The sequence below is a fragment of the Haemaphysalis longicornis genome, unplaced genomic scaffold (assembly GCF_048455015.1).
Source record: "Haemaphysalis longicornis isolate Haplotype H1 unplaced genomic scaffold, Haemaphysalis longicornis Haplotype H1 scaffold_10, whole genome shotgun sequence".
Classification (NCBI taxonomy): domain Eukaryota; kingdom Metazoa; phylum Arthropoda; class Arachnida; order Ixodida; family Ixodidae; genus Haemaphysalis; species Haemaphysalis longicornis.
Genome location: NW_027526204.1, coordinates 124,551,436 through 124,575,000, shown reverse-complemented (window position 1 = coordinate 124,575,000; position 23,565 = coordinate 124,551,436). Strand labels below are relative to the sequence as shown.

Sequence of the window (23,565 nt, the reverse complement as noted above, 5' to 3'; positions counted from 1 at the left end):
TTCAGATTTCAAACACACGGTGACTGTTTGAACATGAACCAATTACCTTAGTTTTATTCACTTTCCTGATGCAACGTACAGAAAAATTCACACCGTTCTAAGCACCGCAGGCAAATAACTGAAACAAAAAAAGCAATGCTACATTACAAAGGTTCAAGTAACATAGCATGTTAAGGGAGCCGTGAAAAGAAAACACAACCTTGTTTAATTCGAAGGAACTAGTTCTTGGTGACTCACTCAACTCTATTCCAGTTGCGAAAGGCATTTTTTTAAACTGAAACAACAGAAGAAACATTTATAAAACTTTCAAATTTCACAATACTAGGTGTCAGCAGTTATAGCATGAACACAGAAAACGGAGTTACCAGTGTGTTAACTGCACATTACCATTCAACTGACATGGTAAAATGGAACTACAGGCCCCACTTGGTAACACATTCTTGGTTTTGGCGGTAATTTTGGTCGGCAGCCACCGATCGCACAAACCAATCCCTGAGATGTCTAGTGGCTAGAGTGTCATCACTGCCCCATCTGTATACCGGAAAGGGGCCATGCAGACAAAACACGAGTTTGTTTTATTCGAAAGATTTCGTGTTTTATAGTGCCCCCAACACTTATCTGGCAGCAAATGATGCCGTATTCACTGAGAAATTAATCAATTTAGGTTGAAATTTTCATTCTCCAACCAAATAATGTGTTTTAAAAGGACACTGACGTGAATTTGTCAAGCTTCCGTTTTTGCTTGCACTGCATCATCACCATCATCATCATCACCAGCCTATCTACGCCCACTGCAGGGCGAAGGCCTCTCCCATTATTCTCTAGTTACCTCAGTCCTGTGCCAACTGTGACCAATTTATCCCGGCAAACTTCTTGATCTCATCTGCCCATCTAACTTTCTGCCGCCCCTGCAACGCTTGCCTTCTCTAGGGATCCACTCTGTTACCCTTAATGACCAGTGGTTATCTTGCCTTCGCATTACATGCCCTGCCCACGTCCATTTCTTTTTATTAATTTCTACTAATACCCTATGTCTTTAACACCAGTTTGCTCCCCGACCCACTCCGCTCTCTTCTTGTCCCCTAATGTTACACCTATCATTTTTCGCTCCATTGCCCGCTGAGTCGTTCTCAATTTAAGTTGAACCCTCTTAGTGAGCCTCCAAGTTTCTGCCCCGTAAGTGAGTACCGGTAAGATGCAGCTGTCATACACTTTCTTCTTCAGCGAAAATGGTAGGCTGTTATTCATTATCTGAGAATGTCTGCCATATGCACCCCACCCCATTCTGATCCTTCTAATTGCACTGCATAGACTGGCTCAAATTAACACACTTTTCATCATTTATCCGGTTGAAAAGTTGGTAATTACTATATAAAGCTCGAAAGAAGAAAAACTACCATGCGCGGTCGGCGGCGGCCGCACCAACTAAACGCTGTGACGACGGGAGGAGGTGCACCGTGATTGGACGATGCCCACGATTAGCATTCAAAGGAGTTTCGGTTTCAGTTCTGCAAAACAACATGCTTGACTTTCGACGCTATCTGATGGGCATTCTCGATATCTCAGTAATCGTCATACCGCGCTTCTGCCATGTTGTCGGCTGTAAAATGCCTAAGATAAGCCTCCTAAGACTGCTTGGAATTGTAGCAATCACAAGCCGAGGCCTATGCAGTGGATGAACGCCCTCCACGTCACCGCAGACGCTCAAATGCCATGCACTTTTCCCCCATATTTGGAGCTTGCCTCACTCATTCCTGTATTGTAAAAAGCGTGTTCGCACCAGGCCAAGGTTCTGCTGATTCTGGCGTGTGTCCACTGCCCGCAAGCAGTCAGTGCTTATGGCAACAGCATGCCAACGAGCACTGGCTAGAGCGTCAGTGTCAGTCTGCGCGCATTCTGCGATTTCACTCGTGGAGCAGTGAACGTTACGGCCCAAAAATGATGAACTCAGTATAGAAAACATAGGCCGAAAACGGAAAAAATCAGCTTACAAAAAAAAAAAAGTACCCTCGGGCATTAGAACTTGTGACTTGCAAAATATCATACCTAGCGCTCGAGACCACTTGACCCCGCGCCAGCACTGTCAACGGTGGAAATATAAGGTGTATAATGTATAACCAGTTTACATTTTTATTTAGTTTAGCGTTTTAAGCAGCTTAGGTGACTATTTGTTGTATAGCGCTCGTGCAGTAAGCATCCCCCAAATTTCCACAATATCTCACGTCTAGCAATTGCATTTCTTAGGCAGAAAAGCGTTTGCAGATGTGTGGTCGTGCTGCTGACCACTGTGCTTGTTCACCCAGCGCAAAAAAGTGCTTCCTGCTCCCTAGTTTTACGCTCTACGGTAAAAGTGTCAGTTGATTTTATCTCCTTAGTACCTATATTGACTTCGCTGACTTCTCCCGCCTTCAAGTGGCCATAGATTTTCCTACTAGCGTACCAGTCAGCGAAGCGTCGCAGGTGCGGCGAGCCGTGCAGTAGCACAATCAAGCCAAGTCATCTCCTCCTGACGTCACACGAATACGCCACAGAAAATGGGCGAGGATGCAGAGAGGAGGACAGCGTTTTCGAATTGATTTTTCTACTAAATAAATTTGCGTAAACGCACTCAGAGTGGTCGAAACACGGTCTGTGGACTCCGGACTACAATTTGCGCTAGTAATCCCGCAATGTTTACAAATCACTTCAGTGTCCCTTTAACGACGTCTGCAATAACGTCACGAGGGCAGGTATTCAAACAAACTTCAAGTGCATCATTAGGCTCTGCAGCCTTGCTTGCCGTCAGTCCTCCCAGATGGCACTGCCATACTGAGCCACAAACCGTTGTCCACCACTGCTTTGTTTCTGACCGTATTTGCACCCAACTTGGTTTTTTTTTTTTTTTTTTTTTTGTAGAGAGTAATCGCTTCGTGAAACATGGGGTACCCTCGACAAACAGGGTCACGTAAGACAACGTCGTAGTAAGACAACTCCAAAGCGACGGACTGCTGCGCAGCTAAAACAAGCACAGTGCGCGCAGTACCAAGAATAGTGCGCATTGCTACTTCTATGTTTACGTGTATTTTCATAACTTTCATTGTTTACCCCACCATTCTTACTGCTGTAAAATGGACATGCATTACATTTAAGCACAAATAGCTCATTTGGCAAGGTTACAAGCCCTGCCTAATTTGCATTTGCTTTTGCGGCCTCAGCCAATCGCAGAGCTGGGCATATGACATCATAGGCTCTGTTGCGCGAAATGGGCTTGTGGGTGGTATGGCTATTCCTTTTTTTTCCCAATTATATAGCTTGCTTGAGCAAAGTGTTTGTTAATAGTGGTGTCAGTAGGAGGCTAACAGGGCAATCTTTCGAATAAACCAAACTTGTGTTTCATCTGCATGGCCTCTTTAATATCGAGATTGTTTGGTTGAAGTTTGGTTTAAATCGATCTCACAGGTATCAGGATGAAGCCGTCTTTTTGATGAACCAGACTTGTATTCTGTCTTCACGGCCCGTTTAGACTTGATCCCTCTCAGTTGCCAAAAGCCTCTGGCACCATTACAACATCAGCAGCAACACCAACATCAAGCAACATCAACAATCAGAAAACATGCCGACATGATTACGCAGAAATTGTCTCAGACAAATGCACATGGAAACAACCACTGGCACAGTTTCTAAACATGACGTGAGAGGTCTGACACGGAATAAGCAACAACGATGGCTGCATTCCAGCACAGATGAGAATTTTTTCCGCTACATGAACTTCATTTAAAAGCTATTGTGAAGTGAGCAAACTCTGTCAAACTGCAGCACCTTTCAAACCTCTGGACGCAATAATTCTTTTTGTGACTATGTACTAAAAAAGCCATTCAGATAGTAAGAACTTTACTACTTCTGAGATTACAACACTGGAGCTCTGCCATAAGAATTCACCACGCACATCCATGATGCCACTTCAGATGGAAAAAGTGCTGGCAGTGTGAGATGTATGACATGATAGGTCAAAAACAATTTTCTGCGCTTAGATAGCACAGAAACATACAGGGTCAATCTACCATAAAGAATAAAATACAGTATCATAGTTGTCCATAACACATACAAACAAATGCATACGTAAGCCCGTATAAAATATGCAAAACATTTCCAGTAACAAACGTACGCAAATCATGCTTTGGAGCATAAAAATATGGGTGACAAACTTGACGTAAATATTTAAAAAAGGGAAAATTCCCCGTAACAACATTGTGCAGAACTATATTGGGCAGAGAGATTTCACATTGCAGAATTGTATATAAAGCATTAAAAAATACATAGTAAAGCATCAGTATAGCATCAAAAGAATGTTTTTGCTCCTCAACAAATGTAGCAGTGGACAGAAATAACAAAAAATGGACAAGAGGTGCAGATAGGTAATGCACACAACCTAGGAGGACACCAGCATTTCAACCTCATACTATCATTACAATTAATTAACTGCATACATCTACGCATGTCACACAAATAATGTAGTCACAGGACTGAGGGGGTCAATACCACACTGAAAATTATATCAACTACAGTAATTGATTGTACGGTCTAACGCACCGCTGCAACGCAGGCGATGAGGCGCGCCGTAGTGGAGGGCTCCGGATTATTTTGACCAACTGCGGATCTTTAACATGCGCTGAAATCTCGTACACACGGGCGTTTCTGCTTTTCGCCTCCATCAGAAATATCAACTACAGTAACCTACCAGTACACACATGCTTAAGCAGTAGTTTATGGCCAAAAGCACAGTCATGCCAAACTGCCCAATTGTAAACTGTTGGGGCTCACTACCATTTTGCAATATTTTACCCCTGCCACCAAGTACAGGTGACCAACAAGGTAACACTACGGTAACAGGTATTGGCACTCTTTTCGAGCAGGCATACATTTACGTATTACATGCTGCCGTAACAATTATTATGCAACTCAAATAATATACTATATCCCATTAAATCGAAGTCTGACACCCGACCATGTCAAGAGAAAGAATGCACTAACCTATTAAGTGAGCTACAATAGCGGCAATTGTTACTAGGAAAAATAGCAAAACCAACAACTACAGCCGCATTTAGCGAATTAAAAAAGAAAGGATTGAAATGCAGGAAAAAGAGGGTGATGGAAAGGGGGAAACTTAAATGTGTCAATTATTTCCGTATTTCCCACACAGTTACAATTAAAATCCATTGATAGAAACATGAAACACAATACAGCAGAGAAAAAAAATAAAATGTTAGGGAAGTCAAAGGAAGAGCAAAAGACAGAACGCCTGGCCTGTGCATTTTCGTCGTCATTTTACGCAAGCTGTACGTGCTTCTCATTTGAAATATGCAACAATCTACTGTATTTTCTTAGCAGCACAATTGAAAGCCCCGGTTTTAAAGCTAAATGTCGCAAAAATACTTTTCCCCTTGAGTAAGCTCAAATCGTCGCAAAAATACTTTTCCTGCGAGTAAGCTCACACTCTATGCTATAGCTCTGGCAGCAACAAGGACATATGCATAGCCTAGCCTTGAGAGCTTCCCATTACAAGTGTACAATGAGGTCAAAACATGAACAGCAACATTTGTGGTTACAAACTACGTGCGACTGACTCACTAGTCACTCAAGATAGGACAAAGTTCAGTGGCAAATACAATATCGAAGAAGAAACAAAAAAGCAGCACAAGAGATAAATGCTTGTCTTTTGTGCGATTTTTTAAACCATTTCACCCATGAAACTTGCAATAAGTTCTATTTAGGGAGGCATAAGGATCGTTCAACATTTCCTGAAAGTGACACCGGGATACTAGAGTCCTCATTGCTCAAAAATATTGCGAAAATATTTCTGTAACAAGCTCGCGTTTGGCAGCAACGAGTCGCGTCATGGTATTTCGAGGCAGTGAGAATTGAAAGCAACAGTACATCGAGCGCAGTACAGACAACAATTGCAGCACAGACAGAAGCCGTGGCTCGGACAAATGTGGCGCGGCGGGTCCCCAGTCAGTTGCAGACGGGGCTACGAGTTTGGCACGCGTACTGCCCCTAACGCGAGCCTCAAGCTGCCGGATTCAGCCCAGGCCTGATGCCGTTCCGGGACATGTAGCCGGTCACTTGGCCGGGAATCTCGGCCAGCACCTCCTTGGCGAGCCGTGCCTGGTTCATTTGCCAGTTGCTTCCCCCCTGGAGGAACTTATTGAAAGGAACAAACTGCACTATGTCGCGCTCCGCCTGGCGGCCGCCCGCGCTGAACCTCGCCACGTCGCCATCCAGAACTTCCATGGCTGCAAAAGGGTATTTGCGCGCAACACGTGAGTGACAAAGTGCCCAGCCCACATACCTGCCAACCTGGGGACCTCGAAAATTAGGAGACTGGCGGCGAGAAGAGGATGGGAGAAATTTATTATTTTTTTCTGCAGCAATTGCTAAAAACTGCTAAAGAAGAAATTGCTAATTTCGAAATTAAGAAATTGCTAAAGAAAATGCCCGTTGTCCCCTGATTCTCAGCGGTGAGGTGCTTGGCCATTGCCAAATGTAATTTTTATATTGTTGTTCCCGCTGCATGCCACGTTCATGTCGCATGCACAACTCCAGCAAAACCCAAAGTTGCCACCTTCTCGAGATGGCACAAAACCCACAAATTGTGTAGTATAAGGCCTTAAAGGAGTACTGACACGAAATTTTTATGTTACGTTTTTTTCGCTGCTATGCGTGCCTACCAGCCCACTAATCATAGAATGACAGATTAGACGGTCGAGCGCAGCGTAAACATTCATTTACGGCGTCGTTTATTCGTGCCAGTTTCGGTTTCGACAAAAAAACGCCGAGCGGCCGCCATGACAGCATGTATCACATGGCGTCACCATTCTTGCCGTATCGCTGCCTCTCTGGAAGCGCGCGCGAGCGAGCGCACGCGCGCGCCCAGACCGGCCGAGGTCACCGCCGTCCCCACAGGCCCGGGCAGCATGACGTCAGTCCCAAAACCATGACGTGTACACACGCCCGAGCAGCGCGCGCCAACCACAGCCAGCGCGTCGGCTTCGTCATGGGAGCCCCGGCGTCGACAGTTTGGGGCACGTAGCAGATGATGTCACGTCGACCCGCTCTGGCCTTTCTCGTGCGGGCGAAGATTAAAATGGATTTTAAATAAGTTTCGCTGAACGGTTGCTGTTGAAACTTGCTGGGAGATATCTCCTGATAAAAAGGAAGCGTTTTACATAGTTATCTCAGCTTTGAAATTTCGTGTCAGTACTCCTTTAAGAAAAACTGCCAATACTGCTTCGGCTTCAACAACACTATGTTGTCAATGGAGCTATAAAAAAGGCCTACACACTCACTGAGCTCAACTGGCTGGATACAACTTTCACTGGCTTCGCCTGGCTACCTAACTCATGATGTCAATTATGGTGCAGTGGTGCTGCTTGATGATTTTTTTTTTTTTCTTTTTTCTTTCACAGCAAGGCTGGGTCCCCCTTTCAGGAGATATACGACTGCTCCCGTACAATTGGGAGAATAGGTAAAAAATCTGGAGTCTCCCGGGCAAATCGGGAATTGGAAAATATGGACATGCAACACCTCGCGCACACTACTTCCCAAAACAGAAAAACTCGCACATTAACGCTCCTCAGCCAACGTGCCCACACACCAGCCATCAATGAACCCGGCAAAGTTTCACAAAAGCGAGCTGAGAGAAATTTCAGAAAACCTGGTCTCACAGCATCACTACTTAAGCCACCAGTGAACTTTACAAAACAACTAATTTATCCAACTTTCGGCCCACATTATTTCAAAAAAAAAACACCGCTCAAATACGGGCCTTGGTTACACCAGGAAAGCGGAACTCACCCGAGAAGTCGGCATTTCCCACACCCACGATGACGATGGACATGGGCAGGGTGGAGGCCTGCACGATGGCCTCCAAGGTCTGTTGCATGTCGCTGATGACGCCGTCCGTGATGATGAGCAGCACAAAATAGCTCTTGCCGTCACGATATGAGCTCGCAAACCTGGGACACGGGGGTAAGAGCATCTCTCAATCTATCCATAGGCACTGCTGAACACCACAAGCACTACAAAGTGGCACCACAATCTTTGTCTGCATGTCGGCGAATCCAGAGGCGAAATTTCAAGACTTGTACGGAAGACACAGTTATGCCAGCATCCCGGAACCTCACTGTAATCGAAAGCGCAAGTGGCTGGCCCCAAAACCTTCTTTGGCAACCACTGTGCCGATACAAACAGAAATTAGGGGGGTGCGAATGCTTTAAACTAGGAATATTTCACGATTAGCACTGGCTGTTCAATTTAATTTGCAGCAAAATTCTGCCACACAAAGCGTACTATTTTTTTTATTTCAACGCTTAAAAATCATCGGTAACAAAGAATCAAAGTTGGCTTTGCCACAGCACACGAGCACTTTTTGAACTTCACCACTCGGCACACATTTCTCTTGAATCTGCTTTTCTGCCCCACCATCGAGGCTGCGAAGAAAAAAATCTACCGTATGTAGGAACTGCATGCTAGTGGGCATATTATTGGAGGTGGAATGCTATTTGCATATAAAATTTACAAACAAAGAAGCGGTGCTTTCGTCAATGGTGGCATGAGTGAATAACCAACCATTATTACATGCTAGCTACCCTAGAAACAGAATACCTGGCCATACCAGCAGCTAGAATGCCTACCAAGCAGCCTCTTCAGTGACTAGAAGGAATGCAACCAGTTGACAGTACTCTCTGTATTCAAAACGCATTCAGAATTTATATTTCTTCATGGTTATTTTTGCCAAGGTCTTGTTCTACTGCTTTGTCACCATTACTTTATGACTCGTTTATAAATTATTCAGCACTATTCCAAGAATACCCGTCATCAAAAATGAGAAAGAAACCGTCATGTGTACTAGCACAATGCAGTGATTCCTGAAGCAATTGCCCAAATAAAAACACAATTTGCCAATTATGCTTTTCTACAAAATTTCCGGGCAGTTGTTGATACGTTTTATTGCAGTGACACTGTTTTGTATTGCGATGATACGTGGCTTCAAATCAATCAGAAACCAAGAAAAATCACAATGGAAATCGGAACAGGTAATACAGTGATCACTTCTTTTTTTAATTGACCAATTCCTGTGCCACACCTGGGGCAACTTGTTCTACCAAAGAACAAGCCGCCAAAGATCACACAGACTGGGCGGCATCTTTCAACCAGACCGGCTCATACATACTTGGGAGTTGCTAATAATGGACATCAAGGGATTACAGTGGGTCAATTGGTTAATTTGCAAATGGCCAGCCAAGTGATGAGTAGCAGTACCTCTGCTCACTATGTCCCATAGCTAGACTTCTCCGATCCCATTGCACAAACCATCAAAGCTTAATAAGTACAAGACCTAAAATAATATGACTTAAAAACACTTCAGAATTGCTCAAGCTTCCCACACTCACTTCGCCACGTGGTGGATGACCGGTGAAAAATTGGTCGGCCCATAGAGCTGGACGTTTTGGAGAGTCCTCTGGTAGGCTTCCAGTACCCCCTGGATGCCAGCGCAGTACGGGTCCGTCGGACTCCCGTTGAGGAAGAACTCGTGCGACACCCGGCCGTCGGGCGGAAGCCGTGCTCCGAAGCCGAGAGCCGGGAACATCTTGTCTGAGTCGTAGTCCTGAATCACCTCGCCCACCGCTCGAATGGCCATCGCGTAAGCGTTCGGCCGCATGGGGTCCATGAAGTGAAGTGAGGCCGGGTCACGCGGGTCTCCGTTGGAGGCCGTGAAGTCCACGGCCACTGTGAAGTGCATCTGCATGCTGCCCGCCCCATTGACCCGCCGACTTAGTTCAAATTTAAGGGACCATAAAGGCAAAAAAAAAACTTACCGTAAAGTTCCGAGTGAACGCCCACTCCCGAAACATCGCCCACGCCGATGAGTCAATGGAATACACGCGAATCATCTAATCACGTGTTGATACGGTCACTTATTTGTCCTTTCCACACTTGAGCCGAAAGTTCGCCCATCTGGTATTTTTTTCTTGATAACCTCTGCAGTTCTGGTTGGTGGTGTGGCCACTTTTTGTAGTTTTCCGCACCTGACCGGAAAGATCGCCCATCTTATATTTTTCACTTGATATCCCTGAAATTTGGGTGGGCATTCTGTTGGAACATAACAACTGGGATTAGCACTTTAAAGAACAGGACACACGTAAGAGTCCTGTCCGTTTTCTCTTGCATGTGTCCTGTTCTTTAAAGCGCTAATCCCAGTTGTTACGATCATGAACCAACTAGCCCAGCAGCAATTTTTGTTCTGTTGGAACTTTACGGTAGTACAATTTGAAAGAAATAGCTTTTGGTAACTCGTTCTGCTCCGTTTTCAGCCACAAAAGAAACTTCTTTAACAGAAAGAAACGCAAGAAACGTTAAAAAGCTTTCAAATTTCATGTCTTAGTGACATAATACGGGCACTAGTGACGTAATAAGGGACAGCGCTAAAGATATAGTTAGCCATGTGTTTACTGCACGTTACCATTCAAGTGATACAATCAAACATAACCAGAGGCCCCACTACAATGACCAAGTCATATTTCTTGGGGGAGCTTAGGTCAGCAGCCACCAATCGCAGAAACAAGATTCTGTAAAGTCATAGAGTCGTTGCCTGAAAGTGGCTGAGGAGCTTCATTGATGATTGTATGGTCTAATGCACCAAAGCCATTAGAAAAGCGGCCACCGCGGCCGGGAACTGAACCCACGTCCTCGTGCCTGGGGAGCTTCATCTATTTTCTTCATCGCTGCTTCACTGCTTCATCTATTTTCTCAATATCACAGTTATTAGTTTGAGGTTTGCAATTAGAGTGGCATCATTGTTAGCAGGACAAAATGGTCTTTGTAACCAAACTTGTATTTTGCCTTCAAGGCCCCTTCAAATTCCTCAATTTCGTAACATCCTCGTTTTGATTTTTTTTTTTTTTCGAAGCCCACATTTATCGTACAGGGGGAACAAAAGAATAGGCTAGTCACCAGCAGTCTGCGTTCAAATTTCCCCAGGAGATTTTTTTTTACGGTCTACCTATTTGGTTGACCGTTATGATTGGTGACTGCACTCAACTGGTTACCATATTTGCACAATTCTAACGGGCACCTATTTTTCAATGAAAGTAGCCTCGATATTTGTGTGCACGTTACAATCGGGCTCAAAGACGAAATCGCCCTTCAATGTGGCCCGTTTCAGTTTTAATTCCAGCAGGAGCTGTATAACTGATTGATTTTTGGGTTTAACGCGCCAACGCAACGCAGGCGATGAGGCGCGCTGTAGTGGAGGGCTCCGGGTTAGTTTTGACCACCTGGGGATTTTTAACGTGTGCCAAAATCTCGTACATGCGGGTATTTTTGCTAGCAAGGTTATGAAGCAGAAGGAACTTTGCTGCCACAGCTGCGCGCGTCAGGTAAAATGTCTTCTGCCAGGTACATGGTGTCATGTCTTTTACATCTGCGTGGTATAATCGGCTTCAAATTATTATTATTTTTTTTTCGTAAACTTACCTGGCGCTACAATGGGGGCGCGTTAGAGTCGTGAAAAATCAGTACATTGCACTTGAACGACAATACACATTCATTGCGTAGCTTCCACAGCATCAATTTTTGTGTCTCCATGGTTCCTCTTACAAACTCCTACCACAGTGCCAATGAAAACTAACCCACAGTGCATGGACCATTACTTAAAAGAACTGGCTGCCTGGCAAAGCAAACAAGAAAGGAGTGAGAAAAACTTGCTTGAACGCCTTAAATATGGCTCAAATATTGTGAAAGAAAACACAAATGTTTCGGAATCTGCAACCCTCACACAAAAAAGTAGAAGAATGAATTAAAGAAACCTTGGCCTCCAGAAACACTTATGATCAGGCAGTCAGTCTGACAGGACCAACTCAACTTTACGCAAAACCCTTTTCAGCTCCCACGTGCATTCAGTCCACCACAATTCAAAACACGACACCGAGATTCACTCACCCGCCCCGGATGTAGTCGAGAAATGTGAACGCTTCACGGACGATGAACGACACCAGTTTCACCTGCGGGCACGCACGCGCCATCAGTTCATTCATCCACGACAAGCATGCCGCATCGAGTACTCACCACCCCCGAGTTCTTGTACTTCTTCTTCTCGGCTTTCTTTCTCGGGTGGATGAGCTGCAGAGGAGGCCATCACACCAAGGTAAGCCTTCATCATCCACCATAACTGGCCCACCACAAGAAAAAGGCAACTGCCAGTGATCTTCTAATGCACAGTCATCTATCTTTTGTCCTTGACTGTTCAGATCCCATTCAATTCTCTGCTTTCCCCAAGACTTTCCATCCTGCAGGAGCCTCGGTATTCACTCTGTTAATAGTTTTGGTTCACCTGGCACCCAAGACCGCCACTGGTCTTCGAAACATTTTTTTTTTTTGCTTTCAAACCAATTTTGATGAAAACTTCATGGGTTTGCTCAGTTCGTTTAGCTGATCTTAAATATCCAATTAGTTTTGATGTGAGATAATTAGTTTCAGAGCAATTACAAAAAATATTGGCTGATTTTTCTTGAGAACAATAGAGAAAAAACTATTTACCAAAAAATTACCAGCAGGGCATGAATAGACACCAGAAGTTGTGGAGAATGAAATGTGGCGACCAGTTTTTTGTTTTCCAATCACGTACAAGTTTACATCAATTCTAACTTCTAGGTTTGAAATGCTCCTGCTAACTAATTCAAAATAATGCAAATTAAACAACTACTGAAACACAAAATGCAAGATCTGCTTCCCTTATTGGATGGTTTAAACATTCAGCTTCACAGCGCAGAAGAAATGATCTTCCTAGCTGCACTACATGCTAAGATGTGCCTCCCGAGAATTTCCTATCACTGCGATACCACTAGTGACGAAGAAGCGGAGAATTATGAAAAAATTGTTATTTCTTTGCTGAAATCGTGCCTCTACGGCTTTTATAAGTGCCCGGTAACGTTCGAAGTATGAAATTTTTGGAGGAAAAACTACAAATAAAGAGAAAAGTGATGCCTAAAGAAATGCTTTTTTTAGGCAATTTTTCAGTCCCTAAGACCCATGCGCCCCCTTAAAGCCATCAAGGGAAGAAAATGCACGTATTCATCTGTGTGTGTGTACCTAACAAGCCCCTGTGATGTCCCAAGATCCTGACAAGAAAGCGATGGGTGAATCCCTATACTCCGTTTCATATGTAGCGTGCAGCACAGTTTCCCGGTGTTTCCCGGTGTGTTTTAGTTTCCCGAGTTTCCCGGTGTTTTAGTACCGTGCCTACATAAAGCGATGATTACAGCAGGAGACGCCAACAGCCCCAGCGCCTAAGGGGCTTCGCCCCTACAAGATTCAAAAGGTAACGGGTGATGACAGAAATGAGGACACCTTCAACTACTTGACATTCATGCATTCGCAATCACTTCATCATAAATCAGTGCTCAGGTGTCCTCATAATTTGTTCATCCATAATCAATTCACACAGAAAAATTCGACGTCCCCACACCATTGTAAAATCACATTTGGTCTTGCCACATGAGAAGGGCAAAGCTGAATAGCGAAGTTGTTTTTCAAAGGGCCCTACCAAGAAACGGTGCATGTCCACCCACCTCATACTCGTTGGCCGCACCAGGACCTTGGGACAGGGTCCGGACATTGGTGTAGAACTCTCCGATGAGGTCGTGGCTGGAAGACACGCTGGTTTGGAAACGCAGAAGCGTGCAACAAGAGGGGAAAGGTAGCGGGGACTCAACCTCCCAGTATCGCACGCGTGCGCAGAGCGGTCAGCCGTACTCACGCTCCATCCGAGTCCCAGTCGTAGCAGGCCACCTTGATGGTGCGGTCCTCGTCGCCGCCGCTCAGCTGGCGCATGTGGATGTTGAACGGTCGCCACGTCGGGTTCAGCGTCTTCTTGATCACCTCCGTGCGGTAGACGGCCGAGTAGCTGTTGTCCTCGCTCACCCGGTAGAAGGCGAGGAAAGGGTCCGACTTGCCGCACCAGTCCTTCTTGTCCAGCTTGCGACCTTGCCACTGCATCTCGAGCAGCTTCTGCAAGGAGGGACGCAGCAGGTCGGAGTTAGCAGTTCGGCTGGTAGTTGAACTGTCTGCAAGAGGATGTGTCTTCTGAGCGCTCCTCACGGACAAGACAAAGAGATAGCCACCTACACTGGTCTTTGCCCCCAGGGAAGGAAATTCTACGTAAGCCATTGGTATCGGGGAACTGGTGACACAGCTCATTTTATTTCGTACAAAAGAAAAGCGAACAATGACCATGTACAAAAATATATCAGACATTTCAGAACCGCATACGGGTTCCTTGTTCACCAAGGAACCAGAAACCCATATGCAGTTCCGAAACATCTAATATATTTTTATACATTGTCAGTGTTCACTTTTCTTTTGTACATTCTCATGCCTGACCAGACGACATTTCGTCGAACCCTTTGATCCTTTTATTTCCTTACCAATACTGCCAGCCCAGTTTTGGGCTGTTACAGAAGTGGGAGGTGATGATGCATTGTAGTTACAGGATGAATAAGGAGACAAAAAGTACATTTCCGGTAAAATTCAAACACAAAGTACAGTTGGGAAGTGTGAAATGACAGCAATTGCAACATGCGGTACAAGAAACAGGTGATGACAGTGTTGACATTTGGCCAAGTCATTGGGCATGTACGTATGTGCTCTTGACGATTTCAAGAAAGACAGCGAAAAGAAAGTGCGAGGGATCTTACCTTACAGTCAAGCACCTCCTCAACGGTCACTGAAAGCAAGATTCGGAAACTGTATAGTGGCCAGCGACACCAAACTCTTCACAAAGAACACTCACGTAAGATGGTGCCAGAGTTGTTGGAGAGTCCCCTGGAGAAGAAGAAAAATGTAAAATGAAGCGATGAATGGGCTAAACATCTCGAACATTGCTGATAAGTGGTGCCCCATTCTCGAGCCATATGGTTAATGGAAATATAAAATGAGCACTGGGTGAACACCATTTTAGGTGATGCCCTAGAACTGGCAAGAACTGCTGCTGTCCTAAGTTTTACAACGGGAACACTTATGAGTAAAGAATTCGATTACCTCAATGCCACTGTTAACTGAGTAAGTCCACAATAATGAGTAAAGAATTAATCTCCTGGCCCAACAGGAATACTTTGGCTTTGATCAGCACAGAAAACTTGCCCTGATTTGTTACCTCGTCGTCTTGTTTTCTTGAAGTTAATTTCTCTACCACAAGTTTGGTTTAAGTTCACAAGTCTTTTTTTTTTATAGATCCTCATGCTTCAAATGCCAATATCTGCTATCTGATAAGAAATATTCCAAAATATTCGGTGCCCAAATTTTTCAATTGCCTCAACTCTAGCTGCTTACTTGAGTTGCATATGCATCTGCGAGCTCCAAAAAAGCAATGAATGTGACTACACTAGTTAACATTTAGGCCCTGCCATTTGCAAATGTATAGTAAGTGCTAACGAAAGGCGCTAGACATACAAATAAGCTATGAGGTCATTTATATGCATCCACAATAATGTCAAATTTCCACATATTATATTATAGCAGTAGAGCAACTCTACCCTAAACTTTACAAGTCGTACTGCTACAATCAAAATATTTTAACAGCTAACTTAGCGGTTGAACAATGAGCTTCAAGAAAGTAGGGGGAACGAAACACATGTTGCAAATATCAGAAAAAAAAAAAAAGCCTTAAGGCGCTGTACAGCTATAAAAACGCTTGGGCAGAAGCAGTCAACAATTTAACAAAAACCTACGAGATGAAAAAGAATTTAAAGCCGTTCCACTCAATGTGAAAGCTGTCGGAAGTGCAGAGCAGTGGTTCGCCATAATGGGCTGTACTGCCATTATCCGCTTACTGCTACCACCCCATGCAAATCAAATTTCCCGCCTTCACAGTGCTCGCAAGCCCCGTCTGAAAAAGCGCCAGCGGGAGTTCTGTTCTCTTTGTGCTTTTCCCCGCACATGCCGGCGATGCACTGCCACATCTTGCACAAGCGCGAGGATTGGGTTGGCTTGGATTGGTTTTGGATTGGATTGGATTTGAATTGGATTTGGATTGGATGATAAGCAGCAGTGAGCCTGATAATCAGCAAATCCTAGGCAACCAGGAAAGCTAAGAATAACCAGCTGAACCTTAGCTCACGCTACGTATATCCTGGCATAGCCGAGCTAAGCCACTGCTAAGCACCAGCGGTTCACGAGTTTCGAGCGCTTATGACTATAAACCGCTTGGCTTTCGAAGCCTCTGGTTTACGCCGCAGTGAAGGGACCTTGACAGGCTACACCGTGACGCCGTGGCGATATGCTTGGTTCCAGCGAGCGAGCTAGGACGACAAGGCAAGCACCTAAAGTGCTCTGCACTTAAAAAAAAAAGGAATCTCATGGAAGAGCACAGCAGGCTCATAGCTGTGCAAAACCTCAAACCAGGACTGCAAATTTTGCAAGTAGCTCCTCCAGGAGTTGTAGATGGGGCAACAGGCAAAAAGTGCCACATTGTACCAAATATGTCAAAGAGGACTCATGCGCAGACCTGCCTGACAACACGACATTGCCAAAGATGAAACTGCCCTGGTGTTAGCAGTGACTGTGTCCATGACAACAGAAGTGTTTACAAAACCAGATGTACATGTCGCAACAACAACGTAACAAAACAAAGACAACAGAACAAAAACGATGCTCCACACAATTCCATAGCAGGTGTGACAGCTTCGATTCTGGCGAGTTCAATACTATGGGCATTCTGGCAGCAAATGCGTATAGTTGGCAGTTTGGTAAATCCCTTGCCACTCTGTTTGCGAGCATGAATGAGGGGGTACTCACGTGAGTTGGTACTTGGCCTGCCTGCCCTGGTGGGAAACCAGCTCCCCCAGCGTGCAGCTCGCATGCCCCAGGAAATCCTGCACAGTTCATGAGGCTATAAACACCATTTTACAACAGCTCATGAAGTGTGGTTAGCCCACACAGAATTAAGGGGCAGCCAGCTACATTGTTATTACTCCAAAGACCAAAAAACGTTAGCATGTAAACATGTCCAGGCTTATACTATTGTTGCAAACATGTCTTGTTCAAATTTTGTTGCCAGCTACTGGCCACGCTTGGCGCGTTTGTCCTTTCTGAGCTAAACATGCATTTGCTCTTCTTCTTGTGTGCTGTGCTGAAAAGTTTTGTTTGAATGGGAAAGCGTTTCACCCCGTTGTCACTAATACCCTTGCCACACGGCAAACCTCAGGCCATGCGCATCTACACGGTGAAACAAATGTCACGTGATAGTGATAGCGGTGATGATGAGCAAGCTCGCGAAATTGTAAAATTATAGTTCAAGTGCATCTAGATTGTTCTCGTACATAATAGTTTTTTTTTCAAACAATACAAATAATTCTTTTTTTAAAACTAAAAGGAAGAAAATCACAGTTTTAGGTGACGTAAGTAGCCATCACAAGCCGAGACAAGTTTGGAATAAATCCGTATCAGCGCGCATTGGGGACGAGATTGTTTAAGTACTTGTTTGTCTTTATTTGAAAAACAATCTGTAGGGGAAAATATGTTTACACAAGTTTTTAGAAACAGTATCCCCCGTGAAAATGGAAAGAGCATTTCTAGCAAGAAATCATAAATTGCGGCTTCATTTCCGACAGGATCATTACATTCTAGCCGGAATCGACAGCTTCTAGCTAGAAAAATTCTTAGTCTAGCTAGAGACGATTATTTTCAGCTTGCGGGGTTTTTTCTTCTAGTTGGACTGACAAATGCTAGCTGGAAGTAAATCTAAATTCAGCTAGAAATGAACTAGAAACTGAATTTCTAGCTAGAAATTCTGCTATTTCTAGCTAGAATATTTCTAGCTAGAGGAAATTTTTGGTTCAATAATCCAGCTAGAAAAAAACATACATTTTCACCTGGGATATCCTTTGGTTTATTACGGAACTTTCTTGTCTAGTGATGCGCCACTGCTGTTGAGGCTACTCATTTGGCCACTGAATGAGCCCCCTGACCTCATTTAGCCGGTAAATGCTATTCACCTCGAACGTCATTCGGTATTCTCGCATAGCAATAAACTAATCACATTCAGAGCAAATGACATTTGCTCTAAATGTCATTAGATCTGCCGTGTGACAGGGGTATTACCTAAACTGTCTGTCTCAGATCGACCATGCTCTCAATCTAATTCAATGGTTCCAGAAAGAACAGTGCCAAGAGATGAATACTCGCAGGTCAAACACCACAGCATTCAATTTGCCAACCCTCTACTGTGCATATCACTTCGTTGACTGTACTTTCTCGTTTATTCACTTTAATAAACTTTAAATTGACAACAAGAACATTGCTTCATTCTTCACTGCGTGACAGCATTTTCAATCACACTTAACCCTCTACAACCCAGAACTTTCACCCACTTTCCAGCCGCTTCAGTCCGCAACTATTTTGCAGTTTCTGGCGCCGCAAAAAACTGTGCCAGAAAAACTCGCGGGATATTTAATTTTTCTCTTGATTTGTGCTTGCAACTCCTTTAGCGACATTTGAGCAGTGTGTGAAACCGCTCGAAGCATTCTCCTGTGTGCAGGCCAGGGTTGTTACTGCAGGTTTTGCAGACAAACGCAGTTCCCCTCCTGCCTCCTTTTGTTTTTCTATCGCTACAAACAGCACAGCCCTCGTTGCTTTGGCCTGGGAGCTTGTAGATGAAACGGCTCGTCCTATCTAGCCTTTCCTCGCACTCCATTCGGGCAGACAGGCCCCACTTTTATGCTCGAGCCCTCAGAGTCCCCACCAGCAGTCGGATGAGGTTGTGGCGGTACTGCAGGTTTCGCTGCTCTTTCTCGCCATGATTCTGCAGCTGCGTGCACCTCCAAATAAAGCTATTGAAAATGGAAGCCTCTAGGTGCTAGAGAAGAAGCTTTCGCCACCACTTCCTTGTCTTTCGACAAAATGGGTAGTTCACAGTCATCCGCACGCTGCTGTCTCCACCGCCGTCGTGGTCTTCGTCAACTCACTTCTGTCGAATCACTGTCATCACTAATAATGGAGGCATGCAGTTCTCTCACTCACTGAAGTCGTCATCACTGCTTTCGCTAAGTGCACCACCGTAGAATGCACACGATGAAAAAGTGGCCATGCTTCTCAGCAAACAGCACACGCATGAAAACGCTCTAAAATCCAGAAGGACCATGCTGAACATTGTGCTACACCATAGTGCAAAAAGAAAGAAACTTCTACAAGCAAAGTTCACTTTCCCCTCAAGAAATGGCGCATCATGTATACAACGAGTGCGGGCGCATCGCAGTGAAAAAAAACCGCGAAATTTAACCTTGAACACCCAAGTCAAGTGTACCTTAAAAGCGGACTGCTATGGTTATGTTGCATTTTTGGGCGCGGCCCAACAATGAACCGTGAAAGGTTAATGTCACTCGTGCATGTCGTAATGTTACTTACTTCCACATTGCACACATAGATGCGATGGGCATTTCAAGGCATTTAATTCAATGAAACTTGGCCTTAAAACGGAGACTTTCTGCATTGCGACCTGCCTGTGCTGGAAGCTACTCGCTGAAAAGCTAGTGCTGAATGGAAATGGGGTTAGCCCTATGAGCCCAACAGAAAATGCAACAAGTTGTTTAGAGAAAAATCAGAGTGCACACACAACGTATTCCTGGAACATCGCACCAGTCGTAACTGCGCTACCGTGATACTGCACAACAGGCAACTCACCACGTTAAAGATCCCTAGGTGGTCAAAATTAATCCAGACCCTCCACTACGGCACGCCTCATCGCCTGCATTGCATCGGCGCGTTAAACCCTACAATCAATCAATCAATCAATCAACAGGCAACTCACGTGGTGGTGAAGTTCGATGCTTTTGCTGTCGACATCGTACCTGCACATAAAGATAGGATAGACGTTACTCTCACCGATGCTGACAACAGCAACAAAAGAAATGAACATTAATTCCCTTTTTCGAAGGAATCAGTAAGAACATGGAATGCAATGACAGTATACGCACAATTTTTGGTTAGAAACAGGCATACGTCGTATCGTACGGTAAAAAAAGCCCTTACACTTTGAACATGAGCTGTTGACGCTCCTCAAAGAAGTAGTCCACCAAGAACTTGGTCACAAAGTCTGGGTCAAGGCAGTCTTTTATCGTCTCCGTGCGCGCAACCTAAAAAGAGGAAAAAGGCTGGGACTCTCAAAAGCCACATTCACGCAGCAGTGAGCTCCACCCATTGTTAAGGTTTCAGCCGCACGTGAATCCAATCCAATCCAAAAGAAATGCGGAAAGCAACGCCCGGGGTCGACTCACCTCCCGCCAGTCCTCGTCGTCACGTGACCGCATGCAGAGCACGCACATGGGGTCAGACTTGGAGAAGGTGTCTTTCTGCTTGAGTTGCCTGCGGAACAGAAGTTGATGCAACAAGAATTTTTAAAAGTCAAGTCAGTAAGCTGTCATATAACTCGCTGCTCCCTAACACAAAACTTGAGCGCACCTTTTTTTTAAAGCGAAGCTGTTTACCTGTAGCCGCAACATGCATGCCCTGCATTCATTCCCAGGGGAATATACTGGGCGGTTCACGTCTGTATCAAGGATGTGGGACACAGACAAGAATCTCAGCTTGGGATGGGGGGAGAGGGGGAAGATTTTTGGGGTGACACCGCAGTGGTTGGGGAAGCTTCAAGGCCACGCCACAACCACATGCACAGCCAGCCACTAATCACGCACGACGCAGAATGTGTAGTACGACCAAGGAATGGAAGTGTACAGAGCGAGCAGTTGGGCATTCTCAAAGCGGACTGGCCTCAATTTTTTTATAGTGCTAAACCAATCACTCCAAAACTCAGCCGACAACTTGACTGCACATGTGAAAGCTTCACCTCCGTACTGGATGTGTAGCAAGACCGGCAAGACAGTGGAGTGGTCTTATACCACAAAGCCATTTTGTGTCATTTCTTTTTCTTCTGTTTCCTTATCTGGGCTTATATGACTGCCTCTCATTGAATCCAGTGGCTTAACAATGGTGCTTGCCAGATGTAGATTACGGGTAGTTCTACAGTACCATGCTACCGCAATTATTAAAACTTCCCATAGAAAAATTCAGTACACCCTATGTATAGAAGCCACAGTCACACCAAAGTTACCTGGAAGCATTTATCACCTCATTTCCGAATACTGATTGAGGTGATGAAAATTTAAGCTGCATCTAAAAGCGCGTCGGACATACTGCGATCTCAGAGCTAAAGATAAGTTTGACATACCCGGGAATGGGATTTTATCCCCATGTCTAAAAGTACGTAATGCATATCAGGATCCCAAATGCTGAAGGGATGTTGCGGATCACAGAGGATCTCGCGTGTACTTGGGTCTGGGAGTCTAACGATACACCGTGCTTATCTTATTGGACGTATGCTCGCTGCCTGCCTCATAACTCATGGTGCGAGAAGTTTATCGTGATGTTTGCCCAACCAGCCAAACCGCTTCCACGCACTGGCTAGGCAGTCACGTAACTGTTATTTAATTACTATTCCTTGCCATGGCGTAACTTCAGCCTCTTGGATTCTGGTATGAACAATGTACTATAAATACAGCGATAGAATCCCAGTCCCGACTATGTCCATCGTACCTTTGGCCTCTGGGATCGGGATATGTCCAACATACGTTTAGACACTTCGTTAAACAGCCACACAGTTTCATACAGCATTTGCTAGTGAACAAAATGCCCTGTATAGCTGAGTAGTACACTGTTATACAGTGTACATTGAAACGAAACATACTATATAAACTCGCCTGGATCGCCGTTTTGATGCCCAGCTAGACTGCAGTCTCTTCTGCTCCAACAAAACTAGCTTTATTCCCATTCCAGTAGCTCCATGCTTGCTTATTTTCCTCCATCAAATTTGCCTTTCTATTTCAACTAGAAGGACGGTTATTTCTACAACAAAACAAGCTTCCTCGTGCACTTAAGTGCGCCAGTGAGCAACCGATCGACTCAGAACAGAACCACTTATAACATTGGGGAGATACAAGGATGTTTAACCGGAATTCAAGTGCAGAACCTTCGAGCACGCGAATAAACGCATGATAAAGTTACGATTTCACGTTTTTCAGCTCTATGTAAATTTTTTTGTTGTTGACACGCACCACGCCTCCCTCCCCTGGTTTCGGTTCGCGTAGTCGCCCCTCAGAAAATGCGTACAAGCGCCTCGTACCTCCCACGATCCTTTCAACATCGAGCGCTAGAAGTCTCCATTGGGATACTGCAGTATTCATGCTAACGCGCCACTCCAGTATCAACGATGTGCAGCTACCTCCAGGGATTCTTGCGGACGTGAGCACAGGGTCTCATATAAGTTGAGCAATCACCCTTGCATGTTCCTTTTATCACAGCGGCGGAGTAGCGTGTGAGGCCAAGACTCCTCCGAGTGTAGCCGCACTTACCTACAGGACACGCTGATTTCCACCTTGGTGACGGGAGCGCACGCACCCGCCGGAACGAAGGGCTGCGTCGGGTTCTCCATATCGCGCCGCTCTCTTCAGCCCACAGTGCTTACCGAACACTAGTTAAGCCATAAACGGCGGGAACAGAGCTCAACTCAGAGCTTGAGGAAACCCGCTTCCCGAAAAGCATGAAGGAAAGCCACGGGGCAGAGAGGATTTACAACGCCCCGAGAGTTTTGGCGAAATTTCGTAAACAAACTCGACGCTCGCGCCGCCTGGTGGCTTTTAACCTGACGTCCGATTCTACGTTCAAAATGCAGGAGTTCGCTCCTGAGAAATATTTGTGTTGCGTCTTTTCGTCCTAGAAACATAGCTAGAAATGCTAAGTACAGTCTATCGGCGGAATGGCAGCCGGTTCGAAATGGCGCTGCAACAAAAATATGAGGAGCCGCGCGCTTTGCTGCAGCTTCTCTACGAGAAGACATGTGAATCCTACCAATGCTGAGTGAACAATGACGTTTTAACAGCGGATATGTTGCAGCTTTTTTTCTGACCGTACAGATTCGTTAACAGGAAATTCCGCTCGGCGAAGTGGAGAGGGGGGTAAATGCTAGGCCAAGAAGTGTGAGGAAAAATGGCAAGGAGCCCACGAGTTCGGAGTTAGGGACGTCCCGGGAATCGAACCCGGGACCTTCACACCGTGAAACCGGTAACCTATCCAGTGGGCTACATGTGCAGCCAATTAGAAAGACAAAAGCGCTTGCCATGTTCGGAATCGAACTGAGTCCGATCATTACATTTGGGACGCACAGCATTTCCTTTCCGTTTGGTTACAAGTTCTGATAGTTTGGATTTTGTACTTTAAGGGGGTGGATTGTAGTTAACTCATTTTTGCATGGAGAAAGCTTCGTATCATACAAAAGCGCAGACACAGACCGACGAAAGAAAGGAACGGCACACAAGCACTGTTGTAACCCTATGAGCAGCAAGTGGAGCAGTTGACCAGCTTTGAGCGCTGGGACCAAAGCAAACTGCTGGAATGGGCCTGGAGGCTTAAACAACATATCGTCCTGTTCACCAGTATGTGAAGACCACCAGCTCTGCTGTTTCGTCAGTCTTTCCATTTAAA

At 45.1% G+C, this 23,565-nt stretch overlaps 1 protein-coding gene across 2 annotated transcripts; it reads right to left on the bottom strand.

The window, feature by feature from the left end:
• Positions 1-20: 20 nt before the first annotated feature.
• On the bottom strand, positions 21-22,690 carry LOC144159253 (copine-8-like). 2 transcript variants are annotated; one of them, XM_077690629.1, is made up of 14 exons: positions 22,437-22,690; positions 20,307-20,394; positions 20,062-20,165; positions 19,841-19,880; positions 16,831-16,907; positions 14,828-14,859; positions 14,733-14,761; positions 13,796-14,046; positions 13,608-13,695; positions 12,106-12,159; positions 11,980-12,041; positions 9,432-9,788; positions 7,834-7,994; positions 21-6,272 (listed from the first exon to the last, which is right to left on the bottom strand). In XM_077690629.1, the coding sequence occupies exons 1-14, from the start codon at positions 22,514-22,516 to the stop codon at positions 6,046-6,048; spliced, it is 1,650 nt and encodes a 549-aa protein (XP_077546755.1). In that variant the 5' UTR covers positions 22,517-22,690; the 3' UTR covers positions 21-6,045. The 2 variants fall into 2 exon arrangements, with proteins under 2 accessions (XP_077546755.1, XP_077546756.1); XM_077690630.1 differs by having other exon boundaries at positions 13,608-13,683.
• Positions 22,691-23,565: the final 875 nt, after the last annotated feature.